At 40.3% G+C, this 20,694-nt stretch overlaps 2 protein-coding genes across 5 annotated transcripts in view; one reads left to right on the top strand and one right to left on the bottom strand.

Annotated features, from left to right (window-relative positions):
* LOC134816912 (mucin-2-like) overlaps positions 1-20,694 on the bottom strand; it is a 765,431-nt gene that overhangs the window by 345,378 nt on the left and 399,359 nt on the right. The gene's annotated exons all lie outside the window — the stretch shown is intronic.
* LOC134816823 (uncharacterized) lies at positions 11,630-19,428 on the top strand. 4 transcript variants are annotated; one of them, XM_063825815.1, is made up of 21 exons: positions 11,630-11,679; positions 11,910-12,011; positions 12,245-12,324; positions 12,479-12,654; positions 12,760-12,875; positions 13,059-13,133; positions 13,285-13,359; positions 13,525-13,674; positions 13,833-14,398; positions 14,568-14,739; positions 14,868-15,045; positions 15,165-15,274; positions 15,413-15,572; positions 15,708-15,892; positions 15,990-16,231; positions 16,394-16,520; positions 16,645-16,798; positions 16,909-17,089; positions 17,238-17,439; positions 17,588-17,711; positions 17,896-19,428. In XM_063825815.1, the coding sequence occupies exons 9-21, from the start codon at positions 14,241-14,243 to the stop codon at positions 17,988-17,990; spliced, it is 2,088 nt and encodes a 695-aa protein (XP_063681885.1). In that variant the 5' UTR covers positions 11,630-11,679; positions 11,910-12,011; positions 12,245-12,324; positions 12,479-12,654; positions 12,760-12,875; positions 13,059-13,133; positions 13,285-13,359; positions 13,525-13,674; positions 13,833-14,240; the 3' UTR covers positions 17,991-19,428. The 4 variants fall into 4 exon arrangements, with proteins under 4 accessions (XP_063681885.1, XP_063681887.1, XP_063681884.1 ...); XM_063825817.1 differs by having other exon boundaries at positions 13,062-13,133; positions 13,525-14,398; XM_063825814.1 differs by having other exon boundaries at positions 13,525-14,398.

The following is a 20,694-nucleotide window of genomic DNA, read 5'->3' as shown; positions in this document are numbered from 1 at the left end:
TGCAAAGAACAAAGCCAAATTATCAAAAATTACTTATGAAATTAATAAACTTAAGAATATATAAATTGTATGGCAAAACCTCAGTTTGATTTCAATCTTTTAACCAGAATTGAACTTGACTTTTATGTCTTCAGTATATTCCCTTTTTTTTCTCTGCTCTGAACATTTTGCCCTACTCCATGATGTTTTAAAAACATGTGTTTCATATTATAGCTCCAAGCTCCTGATCCCTAAAACCATTTTGATTGAACAAGACATTTAAATAAAATTTTCTGGAATCTAAAATTAAAGTTGTCCCACAGTTAAAACACAAAATCTCAAAAAACTAATCTTAAAGTATGAAGTATGGGACGAATCCAATGCATCAATAAAAATAATAAATAGCCCTCTTAAGAACACCACTATTTTTAATGATAAACCTATACTCAGTCAGTTTAATCTACAGAAACACTCATGATAAAAGTTTAGGACTGGCATGTATCAAAATATACTTGAAAATATTATATTAAAATGAAAGGTGAAGCTTAAAAATGAAGAACTCACACTAAATAACTAAAGAACTAACCCAAAATATGTAGGCCAACATCAGTCAATGAAAAAGTTTTTTCAAGTTCATTCTGAGGACAATTTGAATAAAAATTTATTAATTAATGATACAGTAGTTATTTTAAAACCTTTGTCCGCGCTTAAATACTGTCCAAATACATGTATTGCCATGTTTTAACTCTTCATCTCCCTTCTAACCTCTTCTCTAGCATACAAACTCCTTCCAATCTGAACAAATTGTGAAGTAAAAGCTTCTTGCCCAGAAAGTGTTAACCTCTTGATTCATCATAGTCAAGTGTGTTTTTTTTTTTTCACAATTAAGAGTGTTACATTTAAAGTGGTTATATTTAAAGTAATGTGTAACAATCAACATAATTTTAGTTACTGAGTGCATGGTTCTACAACACAGAGAGACATGTCGAGTAGATAGATTCTCCTATCTCCACAAAATACAAATCACAACTATCAAGATTGTTGTTGTAATAAGTACTTGAACTTTCATAACATTCCCTAAATAAAAAAGGTTTTGATGAAAAGTAACATTGTTTGTAACACAATAACTATGAAGTTACGATAGCTTAACATTAGGCATACAAACTAGTCAGTCAATTCAACATATTATAAAACAAGTTTAGCTAAAGAAACCCGAAAAGGTTCCCTTTAATTCCAGACACTGTAATGCCATGTTAATCATACACGTCATGCTACATAAAGACTGTAGAGTTCTCCTCCCCCTCCGATCCTAGTCGTTGGAGTGGCCTGCATCACACACATCGCGTTGGCGGCGTAACATATGTCCCACTGTACTCGGTTTAGGTACCACACGTCTGTTGTGTTGTTGTCCGATTTTTCAACACCCTGTAAACTTACAACACTTTGATACGCAGGTCGTTTTCCAATTCTTCCGGGTCTGCCCCTTGACCTCTTTCCTTAATTTGGCATCCATTCAACAGAAACCTCGGTAGCAGAAGCAGCTCATGGGAGCTGCTGCAGTTTTGTTGGGGTCCAATCGATGGACCAGGGGGGGGGGGGGGGGAGGGGTCTGAGCGCGACTCAAGCAGATTACTCCAAACTAACCGATTACATTCCACGCAGCCTGTTAATATTTAAGTGTAACACTTAACAGGCGACAGCAAACAAAAACACAAAACTTATGTTTGTTTTTTTTATTAATACATGGTTGAAACAGACACCACAAGTGTACGATCTCCGCCGCCAGTATCATAGCATCAATAGTTCAAACTGCAAAGGGTCCTGGACCCTCAAATTGAAGGCAATCAAATAGATTACCTGTAGTGGGAATGCCCACGAAGTGCTTGTAACGTATACAATTAACTATGTGTTAAAACGCGCTGCTGAAGAATTCCGATGGTAGGGTTGGCGCCCTACAACACAAAATTTCCACGTAGATCATTCGTGCGCTTACTTTAAAACGTAATGACAGTGAATAAGAAGCTTTATAAAATAGCGATTTTCAATTCCTAACACTATACTAATTACAATTTCATTTAAGTAAGCACAACCAACCAAATAATAATGTTAGGGCGTCCACGGACCCTGGACGCCCTAAATAGCCGCCTCGCTCGGTAGTCAAGAGTCCTGCATCTAACTACATGTCCATACCAACGTAGCCTGGCAGTACTGAATAAAATGGTCAACATGAAAAGAACCATACAATCCAAGGAGGTCATGGAAAAACCTTGAACGTTTCATCTCCTTGTTTGGTGGTGTTTGAGATGAACTTCAATCCATACAACAAGATGTGAGAACAATCATCCTATAGATCCTTATCTTGTTGAGTCTTTATATTCTGCTATTCCAATGTTCAAGCGATAAAAGGCGCCATTAGCATTCTGAGAACGACATCCAGTCTCGGTCGATTGTCCCCATCCCTACTGAATTGTTGCACACAGTAACAAGTTGCTAAACCTCCTCAACGTCACCCTCAACCTGACAGCTCTATCACCCAGCACAATAAAACGCATGGGATTGTAATCGATAGCTTCTTCCAAAAATTCGTTTTCATTACGCTTACAAACCTATCGAGAACTGGCCCATTTAGTCCTTAAAAAATGCACTGAGCTCAGCAAGACGGATGTGTGCAGTCAGGGCCCCTCGATAAAGGAAATTCTGCTATGATTGCGAACTAGAACATAAGTTTTAAAACCATTAGGATATTGCTATCCAACTTCAAGCAAAAACTAACGAAATAAACCTCTCAGTAGATCAAGAATTCACCAGGATTCCGCAGGTGCCATACAGTATATTTCACAAATCATACGTAAGGCTCGATTTTGAATTTTATTGCGATTGAGGAGCCGCCATGAAAAAAACTCAACGGAAAGCTAAAATTCTAAATATCAATTTATGTTGTACTTGAAAAATTTTTTAAGTCATTTCAAAAATCTTTTTTTCAACGCAAAAAATGTAACGAAATTAACAAATAATAATTTCTGCATTTAAATGAAAACAAACATAAAAAATTATATTTAACAATTTTCATTTTCGCTCATTTCACTATTGGAGACTTTCGCCGCTTCGACGCGCCGCGCCGAAACAACATTCTTGCTTCGCATAAGCACGATCTCGATGGTTGAACAATCGTCAACCAAATATCACTATTACATAATATTTTTTATTTTTGCCGCCTTTTTGTTTATGATTTTGTTGAATTCTGAAAAGCAAATCTTTTTGCAGTTAGCTTTAACTGTAATTACTTTTCATTAATCATCGAGCAATTCAAAAATAAAGCAAAGCCGCGCACCGAAAATAAAAACCGATTTAGTTTAAAATCATGTTCAAAGTTGCGGTTTTCAAGTACACACTATTATTGTTTAATTTTGTTATATTTGCGATAAAAAAGATTTTTGAATGACTTATAAATTTTTAAAGTACAAAATAATTCATATTTATGGATTTTAGCTTTCCGTTGAATTATTAGATGCGGCGGCCTCCCTCAATGCAAATAAAATTCAATCGAGCGCTATGTAAGATTTTGAATTATTATTGTTTGGGGTGACTGCAGAATCCTTGACTTCACTTGATCTACCTCGAGTTATTTTGTTAGTTTTTGCTTGCAAGTTGATAGCAATATCCTAAAGGTTTAAAACTTCATGTATATATCCAATCTTAGCCAAAATTACCTCTTATCGAGGGCCTTGACTGCTAACAAATCCGTCCTGCTGAGCTCAGTAAACTTTCTAAAGCACTAAATGCCATCTCGAATGTTTTTAACAGTAATGAAAACGATTTTTTAATGGAGCCTATCTTTAACAATCCCTTCTATACGTGTACCGAAAGGCATCCTTGCAAGAGCATTGAGATATTTCATAATTTATTCTATGATTACCACTAAATCACACATTTGGTCATGAAGAGATCCTGATTTGTAATATCCATTTAGTATTTGATAAGACGTTTAACAGTAGAGGAAAAGTTTGTTATGAACACTGACCAATGCCGCTTTACCTTGTTTCTGGGTTTGAAAGCTTCGTTGAGGTGAACCCGTTGGAGCAGGTAAGCAAACTTTGTCCTACCTGTGTGAACGATCAGTGGATGGACACGCAACAGAGACCTTGGAATGCCGTCTCCAGAAGGCTAAAGCGCCATTCATCAGCTCTGAACATTTGGAATACATAACTATAAAACTCCAACCAAATCAGGATCTAAAGGCTGCTTCCCACCATCTTTTATGGAGCTAAGTCTCAAAACACCACCAAAAAGCAGATGATACGCTCAAGTTTTCCATCAGACCTCCTTGAGAAAGTATCCTTAGTGATAGGTTTCTTTCATGTGACCACTTTATCAGTACTCTGCCAGCTACGTTGTAGGACATGTATTAGAATGCCAACCTAGACTCCGAGCAGAGGCGCTAATTAGGGCTCCAGGCGTGCCGTGACGCCTAAAAATTATAATCTGCTTGTGCTTAAAATTAGAAATAGTAAATTAGAAATAGTTTAGGCAAATGACAAATCGCAATATAAAGCTCTTTATTCACTATCATACGTTTTAAATAGTAAGCCACGCAATGATCTACGAGAAATTTTGTTTAGGGATCAACCCTACCATCGGACATCTCCGCCCGCGCAGTTTTTAACACATATTTAATTGTAAAACGTTACAAAGCCCCTTCTGGCATCCCACTCCAGGTTAATCTAATTATTGATTTTGCCTCAATTTGAGGGTCCAGGACCCTTTGCAGTTTGAACTAATTGACTGCTATGAAATACAGCGCGCTGAGAAATCGTACACTTGTGGTGTCCTGTTTCAACCATGTTATTAAAAAAAAACAAACATAAGTTTTTGTTTTTGTTTGCTGTCGCCTGTAAAGTGTTACACATTACATATAACAAGGCCCAGCGTGCTAAATGTAATCGTATTTTGGTAGGGAAACCAAGCTTGAGCCGCTCCCACAACAAACCCCTCCCCACCCCCCCCCCACCCCCCCCACCCCGTCCCATCGATTGGACCCCCAACAAAACTGCCCCCACTCCCATAGCTGCTTCTTCTGCTACGAGGTTTCTTTTAACTGAACAAAAATCTGAAAGAGGACAAGGTGCCTACCCCCGAAGAATTGGAAAGACCTGCGTACACAAAGATGCTGCGCAAGTTACAGGTTTGAAAACATCGACAACAACACAACAAACCTTTGGCTACCAACCGATACCGTGGAGACATAAGTTACGCGCCCAACGCGAGTGCGTGTGATGCATGCCACTCCACACTAGAATCGAGAGACCTCTTCAGTCTTCATGTACTTGAATGTGTATGATTTTACATTGCATTAACAGCTGTACTGAATTAAAGGAACCCTTTTCGGGCTTTCTAGCTAAACTTGATTTAAATAATGTGGAATTTGACTGACTAGTTTGTAATCCTACATGTTAGCAATCGTAACTTACCTAGTAATTGTGATCAAACATGTAACTTTTCATCAAAACCTTTTAATTCTAGGGAATGTTCTGATTTTCAAGTACTTTTAACAACAACAATCGTGAAATTTATGATTTCGTATTTTTGGAGATCGAGAATCTATCTACGCGACATGTCTCTCTTGTACGTTAGAACCACGCACTCAGTAACTAAAATTTAGCTAGATTGTTACACATTACTTTAAAATAACCACTTTAATGAAACCACTTGAATTGTGAAAACAAACCACACTTGACTATGTGAAAAAGATTAAAAAACTACAACTTTCTTCAAGAAGCTTTTTCACTTCACAATTTCGTTCAATGGAAGAGTTTTGTATGCTGAGGAAAGTTAGAAAGGGAGATGAGAGTAAACATGGCAAACATTATTGGACGTATTTCATACTCGACAAAGAATTTAAAATAACAAACTGTACATTAAAAAAGAAATATTCTTATTGCAAATTGTCTCAGCATGAACTTGAAAAACTTTATCATTGACTTGATGTTGGCCTACATATTATAGTGTTAGGTTCTTTAGTTATAAATGTGATTCTTCAATTTTTAAAAGCTCCCCCTTTCATTTTAATAAATATTTTCAAGTATAATAGTAGATACCATGACCAGTCCTAACTTTTATCATATTGTTTCTGTAGATTAAACACTGCTGAGTAAAACGTTTACTTTAATAAAGTGGCTGTTCTTAAGCGCAAGTTATTATTATTATTGTCATTGATTCGGTCCCATACTTCCTACTTATGATTAATTTTTTGGATGTTTAACTGTGACATACTTTAATTTTAGATCCAAAAATTTTTATTTAACTGTCTTGGCTCAATCAAAATGTTTAGGAACCAGGAGCTCAGGAGCTATAAAGGAAACACCTGCTTTTAAACATCATGGAGAATGGCAAAAATGTTCAGAGCCAAAAAAAAAGGAATAATCCTGAAGACGCTAAAGTCAACTTTCATTCTGGTTAAAAAATGAAATCCAACTGAGGTTGCCATTCAATTTAATATATTCTTAATTTATTAAAATTCATACGTTATTATTTGATAATTTGGCTTTGTCTACCTTTGCAAAGATTCTCAAGCAACTTCCCACCTCTATTCAATGTTCTAAGTCTATGTTAAAAATATTATCCTCCCAACACGACAATTACCACGTTCTATCTACCCCTGAATCTCCCTCTGCCCACCTCTTCTAGATTGCAGAACCACCATACTGATTGCCAAAAATCCCAATCTTCTAAATACGCGGAGACCCCCATTCTGGTGCAGACCCACTTTCCAGATGTCAAGACCCACCATTCTGGTTTGCCATACCCACTATTCCAGAGTGTAACCCACCATTCTGTTGCCAGACCCACTATACTAGATTCCAACCACAATTCCTTTGTCAGACCCACTCTTCTAATTGCAGACCCACCCATTCTGATTGCCAGACCCTCTCATCTAGAGTGCAGACCCACCATTCTGGTTTGCAGACCCACTCTTCAGGGCGAAGACCACCAATTCTGGTAGCCAGACCCACTATTCCAGAGTGTAGACTCACCATTCTGGTTGCCAGAACCACTCTTCTAGAGTGATGACCCACCATTCGTTTCCAGACTCACTATTTCTCAGTCCAGACTCACAATTATGTTGCATATCCCTATATTCTAGTTTTATAGACCCCGAATTCTGGTTGCCAGACCCACTCGTCGAGATCCAACCCACAATATGGTTGCCATATCTCCTATATCTATTTTTATAGACCCCGAATTCTGGTTGCCAACCCAATCTTCAAAGTCCTGACCCACAATTCTGGTTTGCCATATCACCTATAATCCTATTTATAGACCCGTATTCAGTTGCCAGACCCACCTTCTAGATCCAACCCACAAATAATGGTTGCCATATCTCCTATATTCTAGTTTTATATACCCCGAATTCTGGTTGCCAGACCCACTCTCTAGAGTCCAACCCACAATTATGGATTGCATATCAACCTAATTCTAGTTATAGACCCCGAATCTGGTTGCCAGACCCACTCTTCTCAGCGAAGACACCACATTCGGTAGCAGACCACTATTCCACGTGTAACCCACCATTCTGGTTGCCAACCCCTATTCAAGAGTCCAGTTTACCCACAATTCGGTTGCCATATCACCTAATTCTAAGTTTATAATAGACTCCAATAGCTCATATACAATTCCAATTTCTTGTCCCCTAATATTGACATTGGAAAAGAACAGAGCAGGGCTCTTCCTTGGTACGCCAACATCTCCATCTTATAACCAAATAAACTTTCCCCACTCATCCTCTTCAAAATTCCAAGCTCTCAACCCAACATCAGTCACAACAGAGAAGAATTTGTGGATACTGAAATCTGCCAAGGCAATCCTCACCTAAATTAGAGATTTTACAATCAAATTAAACATGATTTAGAACCAGAAACTCATACTTGGAGTGGTTAAGAATTCTCGTGCGGTATGCTCGACATCTTTACATTGAGAGTGGCCGTTTTACGAAACCCCCCAAAACCAAATAAGTTCAACTGACTGTTTTCTCTACCCGCAGTTAGAGAAAAATTTAAACTTCCAATCCCACAAATATTACGACCTAGCTAGGTTTTCTATCCGAAAAACATTAACCCTACAAATGTACTGCCAACAGCAAGCACATCCCCAGTCAATTCTCTCTGTAACGACCTGTGGACCTCAAAATAAGATCGAAATCTACAAATCCGATCTATTAATTAGAAAAGATTGAGTATTATAAAACATTTCTATTTATCACTACACATTTATAATAACTAAATTGTAACCTTAAATTATTTCAGAATTATACACTTGTGAATTCAATAAAATAATTATCACTTTTTATCCTTGTATCCTTGTTATCCTTGTATACTTTGTATCCTTGTATCCTTGTATCCTTGTATCCTTGTATCCTTGAATCCTTTTATATCCTAACCCTATACTCCAATTCTGGTTGCCAACCCACTTCTTCTAGATGTAGACCTACAATTTTGGTTGCTCAGACCCGCTCTTCTAAGTGACGACCCACCATTCTGTTCCAAACCACTCTTCTAGAGTGGATGACCCACCATTCGTTACCAACCCCCTTTCTAAGTCCAGACCACAAATTCTGGGGGGTGGTACCATACTCCATATATTTTATTTTAATAACCCCAATATCTGGTTTGCACAACCCACTCTCTATATGAAACCCCACTATTCTAAGAATGCAGACCCACCATTCTGTTGCCATATCTCCACTCTTCTCGGCGAGACCCCCATTCTGTTGCTAGACCCACTATCCAAGTGTAACCGACGCACACGTCTAGGGGAGCGGGCGTGTATGCCCGGACCCTTCTTTTCTAGGCGGAGACCCCCCTGCGCGCCCGTGGCCGGTGTGGGGGGGGGGGGGGGCGGTGGGGGGGGGCGGGGGGGGGGGGGGCAGGGTGCGGGGCGGGGGGGGCCGGGGCGGGAGGGGGGTGGGGGGGGGGGGGGGGCTGGGGCGGGGGGGGCTCGGGGGCGCGGGGGGGGGGGGGGGTGGAGCGTGCGGGCGGGGGGGCGAGGGGGGGGGGGTGGGGGGCCCTCAAAAACCCCCCCCCCCCCCCCCCCCCTCTTCCCCCCCTCCCCCCCACCCCGCCCCCCCCCCCAGCCAGCCCCGCGCCCCCCGCCACGCCCCCCCCCACCCCCGCCACCGCCCCCCCCGCCCCGCCCCGCCCCCCGCCCCCAGCCCCCCACCAGCCCCCCCCCCCCCCACCCCCCCTGCCACCCCCCCCCCCTACCCCCCCCCCCCCCCCCCCCCCCTTAATTTAAACGATTCACATTGAATATATTTACACAGTCCTTTAAGTTTAATTTACAACTTATATTATCTCGGTGCTGATATTTTATAATCATTTTTGCACGCTTACCCTACTGTGTTGAGTGAATCCCAACATTGGGGTTATTCTGAAATCATTCCATGTTTGTGTGTACTCCAGTCATGGACCCCAATAAGCTGCTTTTCGTGACCTCCTAATAATTATAATCGGCGACAAGATCTCGTTTCAATTTCAGGAGCGAAATGATTACCAATTCTGTGAGATTTGATATTTGACTTCTGATAGAGGCCTGATTCTAGATCTCATGCATTGTTTCTTTCTATTACATAACCCCAGAACTTGAATGGTTTTCATTTTTACCGCTAACAACTTTTGTTTCAGAGCGTGATATCAACGAAGCGGCCTCTGCTATTGTGCACGACGCGATTCTGTCACACATATGGTCCCTTCGAAGACTTATGTTCACACTACCAGGCCCCCTACATATCATCTACTACGGATGTCTTTTAAATGTCCTCCGCAAGTGACAAGCAGTTCAGACGACCAATGTTGCGTGAACTGCTATGATGATCTTAAGATGCTGGCAGGCTGTACATCACATAAAAACGAACAAACTAAGACTGATGGTTAACATAATGTTCATTTGATTATCATGCCGTGCTATGTTTTCATGTATTAGATTTAATATCTTATCTGCTTAAAAGAATTGTGTTATCATTTAGACATCAAGCTTCGTAAACTCGACATTTTCAATAGCTGTGGGCTAAACAAGTTTTCGCCATATTTCAGTCACCGTTTATCTTGTTGTCATTATATCTGGTGGTTCAGACGAATACACAATCTTACGTTCCGTTAAATATAACAAAAGGCGTGGTTAGTCACTGTAAATGCATCAAAACTGTCCGAAGAAATAGCTAAAGAAATTGTGCCAAATACTGGCAAATTTTTAAAACTCTGCTCTCTTTAATTATTGAAATCCATCCAAGTAAAAAGTTGTATTACCAGAGTTGTATTCAAACAACCTTGTCTACGGCTTCTTGGAAGAAAATGGAACCGGATTCTATTGGACGTTCTGAAAATGGTAAGGCTGAAAATGGTAGGGCTACAAAACTAAGTTGGAACACATCTTGTTTGAATACTGTTGAACCAAATTCAACTCTCTGCAACAACACAAGCAGACAAAATTTCTCAAAATCCGTTTTATCTGCTCAACTGGTTCTAAATTCTTGAATCCAGCCAAGGGTATAATGGGTGTTCTGGGAGTGCTAGGGCCACCAAACTTCGTAGGAACACTATTAGGGTCAATACCAAACGATTCCGACCTGTTTTGGGGCCATCCGACGAGTTTTAGAAAAAAAATTCATTTTTGTTCATTCCGTTCATTCCATGACTCAGGGAGCCTCTGGCGACAATTTTGACGTCAAAATAGTTAGTAAACACATCCCCCTACACTGTACAATCATCTGCAGCACTCTGCAGCCCCTTTCACAGTGGAAAATATCTGGATTTTATTCTTGCATAAAAGCGATAATGCAATTATCGCGTGTTTATCGCCCAATATGCGATTATCGCGTGTTTATCGCCTAACATGCGATTATTGCGCACGATTATCGCCTAACATTGGCGATTATCGCTAAATGCACGATAATCGCCATTAAATAGTGATAATCGCTAAAATCTGCGATGATAATGCAATAGTGAAATGATGAGTTAATTTTGACATACTGTGAGTCATATACTGCATCAACATTCAACACTGCACTGAATCAAAATTATGGTTGAACAGCAATAAAAAATATTATATTTGATATATATATTAAACCTTGTGCCTGACGCCGCGCGCAGCGGATCCTGCATTTTCATTTTGAGTTTGACCCTGGCCTCAGAATTACATTTTACAATCAAACTATAACCTTCAAAGGCGAAAGTAAACACAAGCATCAACATTTCATATTTCCAATTTCATTCCTCTTCCCCCTGTTTAACGGACGCAAACGCTATTTACGAATGACCCCTGGGCCCCTACGACAAACCCGAAACCATAAACATAAACTTCTATTCAATTTGTAATTCGAAAATTATCTCATAATTCCGTTATGGAAATAAATCTTATACATGAATAAGAATCTGAATCAATACATATTGTTCATTCTGTCTGCCGATGGCAATTATATCAATATTATATTCAAATAGTACACGGAGTTCATTACTGCATTTCAAGTTTGACACGCGCGGTGAGCCGCGCACTTTTGTTGGATTTGAACTATACGAAAATCAAATTATGAATCGAGCGCTACTAGGGCGCTCACTTAGCGCTTAGTTACCAGCCAACTTTACTTGTTATGATTTGTACCTCTTAGTGTGACCTGGATCAGAATATTTTCTTCGACTTCAGTTTTCAAAAGTGAGAGTGCTTGGATCGAATATAGATATATCTCTGTAAGAGTGTATAAGATGTTACAACTTACACACGTGCGGTAATCATGTCACCAAGTGACTTGTCTATTGTAGTTACCAATGGCCACACTATTCACCTAATACCGTAATCTGCTTGACAGCTCGATCGAATTAAATGATTGCATTTGTTGTTATAAAGAACGAAATTAAGCACGTTCATATCGATTATCACATTAGTGAGAACATGAGTGGAAGCAGGACAGAAATGTTCGCAGGGTTAACTGTAACACGACAGTTAAGACCACTTGGTTCCGATGGCTTCCGCAGGAGATGTTGGTTGTAAGTTATTATACATCGAACTTGTTTGTTTCCTCTTACCTACATTTTTGCTGACTCGACCTGCAATCTGCACGAGTTGTAAGTGAAATTATATAAATCTTCTAATTGTAGGTATATTAAAGTATATTAAAATGTAGGATTTTTTCCGATTTTGACCCGGGGATATACTTTAATATACTTTAATATGGTTGGCCCCCCCCCCCCCCCCCCCCCCCCCAAATTTTACTCTTCAGGCACATGAGAGCCAGGTTCCCTACTCTCGAAGCGGTTCCCGAAATAAAACGAGCTGTGGCACGTTTCTGCCATATCGAGGGTAAATAAGTTTTTATCACTTGCCATTGCCTCACTTCTTATTAGGAACTAGAGAAGTTCTCGCAAAACATCATGGCTTAACAAATGACAACTCTGATCGATATATCTTTTGTAAAAATCGTTCTTTAATCATTAAGGAGATGAATACATTTCAGAAAGTGGCGTACACTCTGATTGGGTGAGGGAGGTCCAGCTACGATATAAGAAATATGCTGTTGACAAGAAATGCAAGAGGAAGGGGGCAGCAGTGAAGCAGAGAGCAGCATCGGATCATCCCCCAGTTACTGCTGCTGGTACCCAGACAGATCCACTGCACGCATTGCACTGCAAGGTAAGCTGCACCTGTATCACATATGAACAATCAAATTTCATCTGTCATGATATGAGATCCACTGAATCCCTGTTGAAACAAAGCTGTTAAAATAGTGATATTCAGGATTGTGTGACCAATGCCATGCGGCATGTCCTGGACGAAAAGGCGGCGGAAATTGCGGAGATGAGGACCAATCTCCTCCTCCACCAAGCACCCTCTCCGACCCCAGCACCCGTCAGGTAGCATAGCAGAATAAATATGACCCGGTGTCCAATGTTTTTGAAATGGTTGAAAATCGTCATTTAGTATGCAGTTTAATTCCATTGTAATGTTATTGCCAGGGTTATGTAATATGTTTGTACCCAGGCTAACAATATTTAGTCAAATTTAAAACTGATATATAACACATCTAAATATTGCAGCAGTATCCTGATCAGAACCCCTGACCCCATCCGCTCTCGCTCGCGAACTCCCTCCGTCAGTTCAAATGGGCCAGGGTAAATTTTTAAGCCATAAAAGTAAATGAGTTAATGTATGTGGTGTTTTGGTAAGTCAACTAGTTATTTTATTGATAAGAAAGGACTCTTATGAAGATTGGCGATGCGTTATATCATTTGTGATGAAATCTTAACACCATATTTATTTCAGACCGTCCCGTTCCAGTCACGGTACACCAGTCTGTGCTGTGCAACCACGATCACGGATTAATTCAGCAGCATCCAGGTATTAGGCAGTGAACCCCCCTCCTGGCTCTCCCTCCCTGGCCCTCCCTCCCTGGCTCTCCCTCCCTGGCTCTCCCTCCCTGGCCCTCCCTCCCTGGCTCTCCCTCCCTGGCCCTCCCTCCCTGGCCCTCCCTCCCTGTCCCTGCCTCACTCATTCTAATTTCAGTATCAGTGCGGACAACTGGGGGCCCGAATCTGTCATAGAAGCCAGAGTCCGCATGGCTGCTGAGAGGAAAAAAAAGGCCTCTCAAAAGAAGCTCACTGCGACTGAGATTTTCCGACAGCGTTGGGGAGGTTCAGTTTAACTATAAAACTTGTAAATACACTGAATTTATTATTAATTTTTGAAAAATTATGTGATGTTTGTTCCGTGATACTAACTTTTTTTTGTGACACTAATTCATTAACTCTATTTGTGATACTAATTTATTAACTAATTTTATGATACCAATTTTGTGACACTAATTTTGATAGACTGTGGGATACTGAAGGGAAAAGAAGCAGTTCTAACGAGCTCTTCTCAAACACAAGGATATATCTTGTGAACTTGGCTGGTATATATGAAACATTTGACACGGAGTTGTAGAGTGAGCTATGTGCCTCGCCAGGGCTAAAGTAGTGAATGACCTTGCTGTACGGCAAGTTAAACAAGGATCTGAAACTACTAGGTTCCGTACAGGCTCAACTCTACACCCGTGCCAATATGTTCATATGAAAGCCTCTTGATTTATACTAATAATTCTTTAATTCTTTTTGCTCGCTTTCTTTTCACCCTTCCCCCTCTCTCGATATTTCATCAATTATCACATCCCAACATTTGAAATGTTTTCAAGTAAAGTTTAGCCTCAAGAACTTAACCTTCACGGACATTATAGTAACAAAATGCTTTGCCCGTGTGTTCTCTGTCAACAAGAGAATGAATTGTCCGACCGTACGGTAAAGGAACATCTGCTCTCATTCGGTCACATGAAGAAAACACTGTTGGCTGATTTTATCAAACATACCGATCCGGGAGACAAACTTTTTCACCACGTGCTGAGGTAATTTACTAATAAGACACAGGCTGTCTGCATCTTTGACTATAAAACATCATCAGTCGTAACTTGAGTAGGATCAGAGTGGGTTGAGTGTAGCACTTTAAAAGGATATTTAAGAGCTGAACTTGTGAATATTAAACATCTGAAGGTGATCATCCGTGTAATCCTGCAGGTCGTTACTAGATAAGTGCTTTGAAGAGGGAGCAACCTTTGAGGTGAAGGGTTCACAGGGAAAACCCCTCCTCATCACCACTATCATTAAGCCGCACAAGGAAATAAAAACTCCTGCTGACAGTGTTAAAAGGAAGCACACTCATGTCTTCAAGGATATAGTAGAGAGCCAGGTATCCTGAATAACGTTATCGGTAATAAGTTAAACTGTATATCACTTCCGCAGTTTGCCATCATAGCCATACTGAAACTGAACGAATCCCTACAGGCAATTTAGTTCAATCAACATGAATATTTGCAGGCTGAGTCAAGCTGTTCAAAATCTAATGACTCTGATATCGAATCAGTGACCAAACGGATCCGAACTGCGGAGTTAACATCACTCTCTAAAGAGCAGCGGGAGTATGTACAGGCGTTGGCTGGCGTTGACTGTAAGAAACGAATTGATGCTCTTCATGTTGCTATGTTCAAAGCTGAATGTAAGTTGTTAAGAACGATACAAATTGTCATTATCATTACAACTTAGCGGGTGGAAAAGTTAATTCTTAGTGTGCAATAGATTTCATCGCAATAAATTAAATGCTGACTCAATTTTTAGCTAACACGGGGACAGCCAATGTACGAAACAACCTGCGGCCACTGCTAAAAAAATATGATATAAAAATGGAATCAGAGAAGGAAATCAAGTCAATGGAAGAATTATACACCGTGAGTGCTCAGTTGAACTCAAAACCAATTATATATCATTTTGGTGTCATGGCGTACTAGCATATAGCATAGCACAACCCAGATTTTGAAATATAGAATATATTGTACATCAAAAATTAACATCATTCATGTTTTAAGGTGAACTATATGAGTGCAATGGTTTCTCTTTCCCATAAAGCTGCAGCACATGATAAAAATGAAACTAAAAGTGGTGAGCTGTTAGCAAGACGTACCCCAGTAGCCTACTGTGATGGACAGGAACTGCTAACCAAAACACTTATAACCTTGAAGAATACCGGTATTTCAAATTTCTAGAGATTATAGAGCTGTTTACAAAAAATTAATTTGATTTAAATAGGTCAAGGTGGGCAGTTCTTTTAGCGGTTTTTATCACATAGTTCATTAACAGCCAGCTGAATTCTATATATTCCAGGCCAGTTAGATGTGGGAACTGACAAAACTATACATGTTAAGCTGTTTGTAGACGCAGACACGAGCTCCACTAAAGTGGCAGTCAATGTGCTAAACCAGCCTTCGTGTAACAGCTCGTATGCCCACCCAATGCTGGTGTACACCGAAGCTCCGGACCATCGCAGGAACATGGAGGTCATATTTAAGGTATTTCTTCATGAAATCTAGACTTCAACTTGAGCTTATTTGTATTAACAGCTTACACTTTAAAAACTGGACAGGCATGAGACAGATAACATTACAGGTGGTTAACCGGGACCTACCACAGCTCAAGAACTTTGTCTTCTGTGGAGCACATGTGAAGATGATTCTCTGTGCAGACACAAAGGCACTGTGGGCTATGCTGGGTATGGGCAGCAATGGGACGTTCCCCTGTCCACTGTGCGAGGTACATAAAGACCTGATGCAAGTACCCAGAAGCCAGAGAGCTCTCTGCAAGCCCCGAACTTTTGCGGGAATTATGCAGAACTTTGATGCTAATATGAGGTACTTATAAACTTATAATACCAGTCATTAACTCGCTGATTGCAGCTCCTTCATTTCACAAAGTACAAACATTTATCTCGATGTATATTGTATACCATGTATGTATTTCGATAGATGTATACCATTTCTGTAAACTGTTAGTATCGAGTTTTTCCACATCAGAATGACTCAGTGTAACCCGAGATCCCAAGCCCAGTTTATGAATGTTGCTTCACGACCCATCACAGACTGTTTCGGGGAGGATTCTGATTATCTCATAAACTGGGTCGCTGTTCCGTTCTTGCACATAGTAAGTGATCGAAGCTCACAGTTTTTTATTCGAACACCGCTCATGCTGTTCCTGATATGTGGCAAATAGAACTAGGTACTAGAATTATTTGACTGATTGTCATGACTCTTGATACTTCCTTTAGAACATCAAAGTCGGGACTTTTCTGTGGACAGAGTACGGTAAACTGTGCGAGGAGATAGACTTTGTACTCGCTTGCAATGTGGCAGACGGGTTTCTTCCCAACAGCTACAGCAGTACGACAGACTTTGGAGCCATGATTCTGCGCATCGAACAAGGTAATGTAGATTCATCGATGAATGTATCACTTCATTATTGAAAAATTGGAGGCTTTGCAAACTGATATATAATGAGTTGAAGAAAATAAGTGTGGCACTGTACATTTTAGGTAACCGTGTGGCCTCGAAGTGCAACAGTGGGCCCCTTTCCTCGAAGTATGAGCAATATTTGAGGGGCATCAATGTCACTCCTGAGGCATACCATGGTGTGTCCCTGACCGGCGTGAGAGCAGGATATTTGGTTAAAGCCAATCACACTCAATTTTGGACAGACCACTTCTATAAAAACGAGTAAGTTCTGTGAGATCAGTGCGATTTAACTCATGTTACTAATGGTTGTCGTTTATAGTGAAATAACTACCACTTTTTACTTGTGATTGAAGGCTAAAATTCTGTATTGATAACGAGCTTCTGTGACTGACCGATTCTGTGTTGACAGGAAGATAAGACCACAGGACAAGCTGCACTTTCAGCAACGGCTCCTTGCACTGGATCGCATTAAGTCCTCGTATAGAGATCTCTTAGTTCTCGGTGGCAAAAGTGGGAAAGTGAAGAGTCCCCGTGAGATCGAAACTCTTGTCAAGGCCAGGGACCTCTTCTTGGCAGAGTACCGAAAGTTTGGTCAGTCCACATCGGTGAAGGTATTGTTGTTATCTCTTATAGCTTTACCTGTTGTCTCCAACCCCTAAATAGCCTGGAAGAAAGTTATTTTCATGACATATTTATAAGAAACTCCGGCCCAACCGAACTCTTAAAATTGCAACATCATTTCAACACCACCTCCACCAGATACATCTCCTTGAAGACCACTTTTTGGAGCAGATACAGCTCTGGGGGATGTTTTCTGGATCTTTCAATGAGCAAGGTGGTGAGAGTACTCACTCCCTTTTTAAGAATCACGAACACATGACAAGTAAGAAATAACTTGGGCTTTTAGAATTAATTGAGTTTGAGATCAAATTTTGATTTCCACACGTTGAATAGTAGTGTGTAAGGGGTCGTTCATATATTACTTAACCATCGAAGGTGAGGGGGAGTACATAATATGTGGACGACCACCACTTTAATACAGAAATGTAAGCAACATAAATTTTCAGACCATGTTCGTAATGACGAAGACCGAGTTGTGAAAAAGTGCGAGCTAGCAACACGGAAATACCTGTTGAAAGTGAAATCCAAGCTGTGTGACTGAAATGGGTCAATCATGATGGATTTAGTGTTTGGGACAATCTGCTATATGCCTAAAATTGAAAGATTGTTAATTTGGTGATGCTTCACCCTCTGTTCATATTTTCTACTTGATCAATAATGATATTCGCCACATATTATGTAAAACGCCGCTTATGTTTTGCCATTAAAATTTTTTCGTTATAGTAGTGACTGCGACTGAAACCGCGCATCACGCAAGTTTTTGTCGCCGCGCGAGGGTGATTCAATTTTGTCCACTTCGCCATAATTCTCAGAGGATGTAATTTGACGAGTGCGGGACAATTTTGAGCGCAAGGAATCACTTGAATCGAAGATAACGATTGAGCTGACAATTTCTCCGGTAAAAATTAGACCTTAGATAACTGAATTGGGATGACATCGGAAATAACTCTGATGCGAGCAGGAATACACTATGTCATACTCATAGCAGTAATACTTAGACGTGAATATTAATATCCGATGGATCAAATTAGTGTATATGTTATCATTATTATATATATAAAGTGTGCCTCACTGGGGCACCCTTAAGTAACAGTTCCAGCTCGATAGGCCTCGTAACCGGGATGGATAGAGACAAACGAAATACATCATCTCGTCACAAGCAATCAGATCTAAGTTAAACGATAAGGCCAGGACATACTATGAGCATTGAATTAACTGTCAAAATGGTAACCTGAGCCCTAGAGGTGATCACATGCTATAAGCCTAACGGAAAAGTATTCTAAAAATATAAATCTAATCGTTAAGTTAAACACATTTGAAAGCGGCTGTCAGATAATATAAACGGTTCGGGATGATGGCTGTCGAGGTTCGGGCATGACGCGCCCGGCCGCACAATAAGCGGTGACTAGGGAAGTCACAACAAAAAGTCCCCTCTCAGTCTAATCTGAGCTCTCGATATTTTGGAAGAATTCTGGATTCTAGCTAGAAATAGGTAAATTAGTCAACGAACATGAGATGAATCATATATTAACTTAAAGATGAAAACCCGCTAATCAACGTTGACCAAAATTAAATTATGTGGGCTTACAATTGAATCATATAGAGTAACTATTTGATCATTTGACGTAGCCATTTTGTCAACGCAGCATTTTGTCAATTTGTCAACTCTAAATATTCGACTGCTGTTAATCTTTTAACTTTAATTATAAACTTATGTTACCACTGAAAATCTGAAATGGCTCCAGTAGATCTGTAGATGTGGCAGCTAGGTTCTCGTTATATACTGCGATAATCGCAAATTGAGGCGACAATCGCACGATAATCGCATAATGAGGCGATTATCGCACAAGGGGGGGCGATAATCGCAAAATGAGGCGATAACCGCGCGATAATCGCAAAATGAGGCGATAATCGCACAAGGAGTCGATTATCGCGCGATAATCGCGAGGGAGTGCGATTATCGCTGCAAAAATAAAATCTGCGAAATGGCCAACATTTTCCACTGTGCTTTAACAGACTAAAATGACCGTATCAAAATGCCTCAAAAACCGTATCATCTGGTTCCACAATTTCCGATTTATCTTCTGTTTGCCGCGGACGCGATACCTAAAACCTAATGAAAGCTTACGGCGCGGCTGACATTGTCATGCTTTCAGGCGCGCTACGTTTCAGGCGCGCTACGTTTCAGGCGCGCTACGTTTCAATACCACTCGTAGGTGGGCACACCACCGACATAGTCGGGTGCGGTGCCGCATAATTTCGATCTTTTTACCGCACCTAATATGTGCCTCTGAGGCTTGGTGACACACCATTTTTGTCAGATAAAGCGATAAAATCTTGAATTGTGGGAGGAGCACGCAGTCGCACAATGCACATATACTGTCACTGATAGTGATACATGGTGGGCGGTGGCAATGGTGCAGTACATAGATCAGTTTGTGCAAACGTCTGGTCTTATAGCTTATAGCTCAGTCCCTGAGTGCCCGATTGAAGTAATTCTTTTTGATATCATGACTCACTATCATCAGTCATCACTCATTCGAAGAATCCGTCAAATAAAATAATAACGAAGTTCATTTTTTTCGAACAAAGATTCATTAATGATTAGATTGATCAAAATTTTAATACATTATGTTTGGCCACTCAAATTATACTTCAAATATTCTTTCTTATGCATGACGTGATATACTTGCAGGATATGAGGTTCATATACAGTTTAACTTAATGCAGTTATAATGAGGTCCCCCCACGATGAAATAAGAGGTGAGCTCTGGGTATAATTTGTCCGCCACAGGATCCCGTACTTAATCCTGTGATTATGAGATGTCGTCTATACACGATTACATTTCCTCAAGACAGATGTACTACTACTGTTAATTTGATATTGTATCCTGTTTCATTGTCAAGTTTGTATACCGATTTCACGTTCTATTCGTGTTCTAATTCTATTGCCGTTCTGTCTTTTGATTCTCTCTGCTGTAATACAAACTTTAGTTATTATCACTCGGCATTTTTGATTATACAGATTGAGATACTCAAGGATGGACAGGAATCCCGGCTCATTCCCGGTAAAAATCAGCCAAAATCAGCCAAAATCAGCCAAAATCAGCCAAAATCAGTCAAAATCAGCCTTCATTTTGGTGGCGCCAACAGGCAAAGTTACGCCATTGATTAGCATCTAAGCATCAACGACGTCAAAGACACAACTGGTTACAAAAGAGTCAGCTACCCTAGTACTACTCGCG

This window comes from Bolinopsis microptera, chromosome 6 (assembly GCF_026151205.1).
Source record: "Bolinopsis microptera isolate Bmic1 chromosome 6, MBARI_Bmic_1.0, whole genome shotgun sequence".
Classification (NCBI taxonomy): Eukaryota; Metazoa; Ctenophora; class Tentaculata; order Lobata; family Bolinopsidae; genus Bolinopsis; species Bolinopsis microptera.
This window is presented reverse-complemented; position numbering and strand designations above follow the sequence as displayed.

What these genes read in the sequence shown, in the direction of transcription:
- LOC134816823 (XM_063825817.1), top strand. Translation starts at nt 14,241, where the DNA reads ATGCTTTGCCCGTGTGTTCTCTGTCAACAAGAGAATGAATTGTCCGAC. An exon ending in AGGATATAGTAGAGAGCCAG is followed by an intron (nt 14,740 to 14,867) that starts GTATCCTGAATA and finishes GAATATTTGCAG; the next exon opens with GCTGAGTCAAGCTGTTCAAA. An exon ending in GAATCACGAACACATGACAA is followed by an intron (nt 17,712 to 17,895) that starts GTAAGAAATAAC and finishes ATAAATTTTCAG; the next exon opens with ACCATGTTCGTAATGACGAA.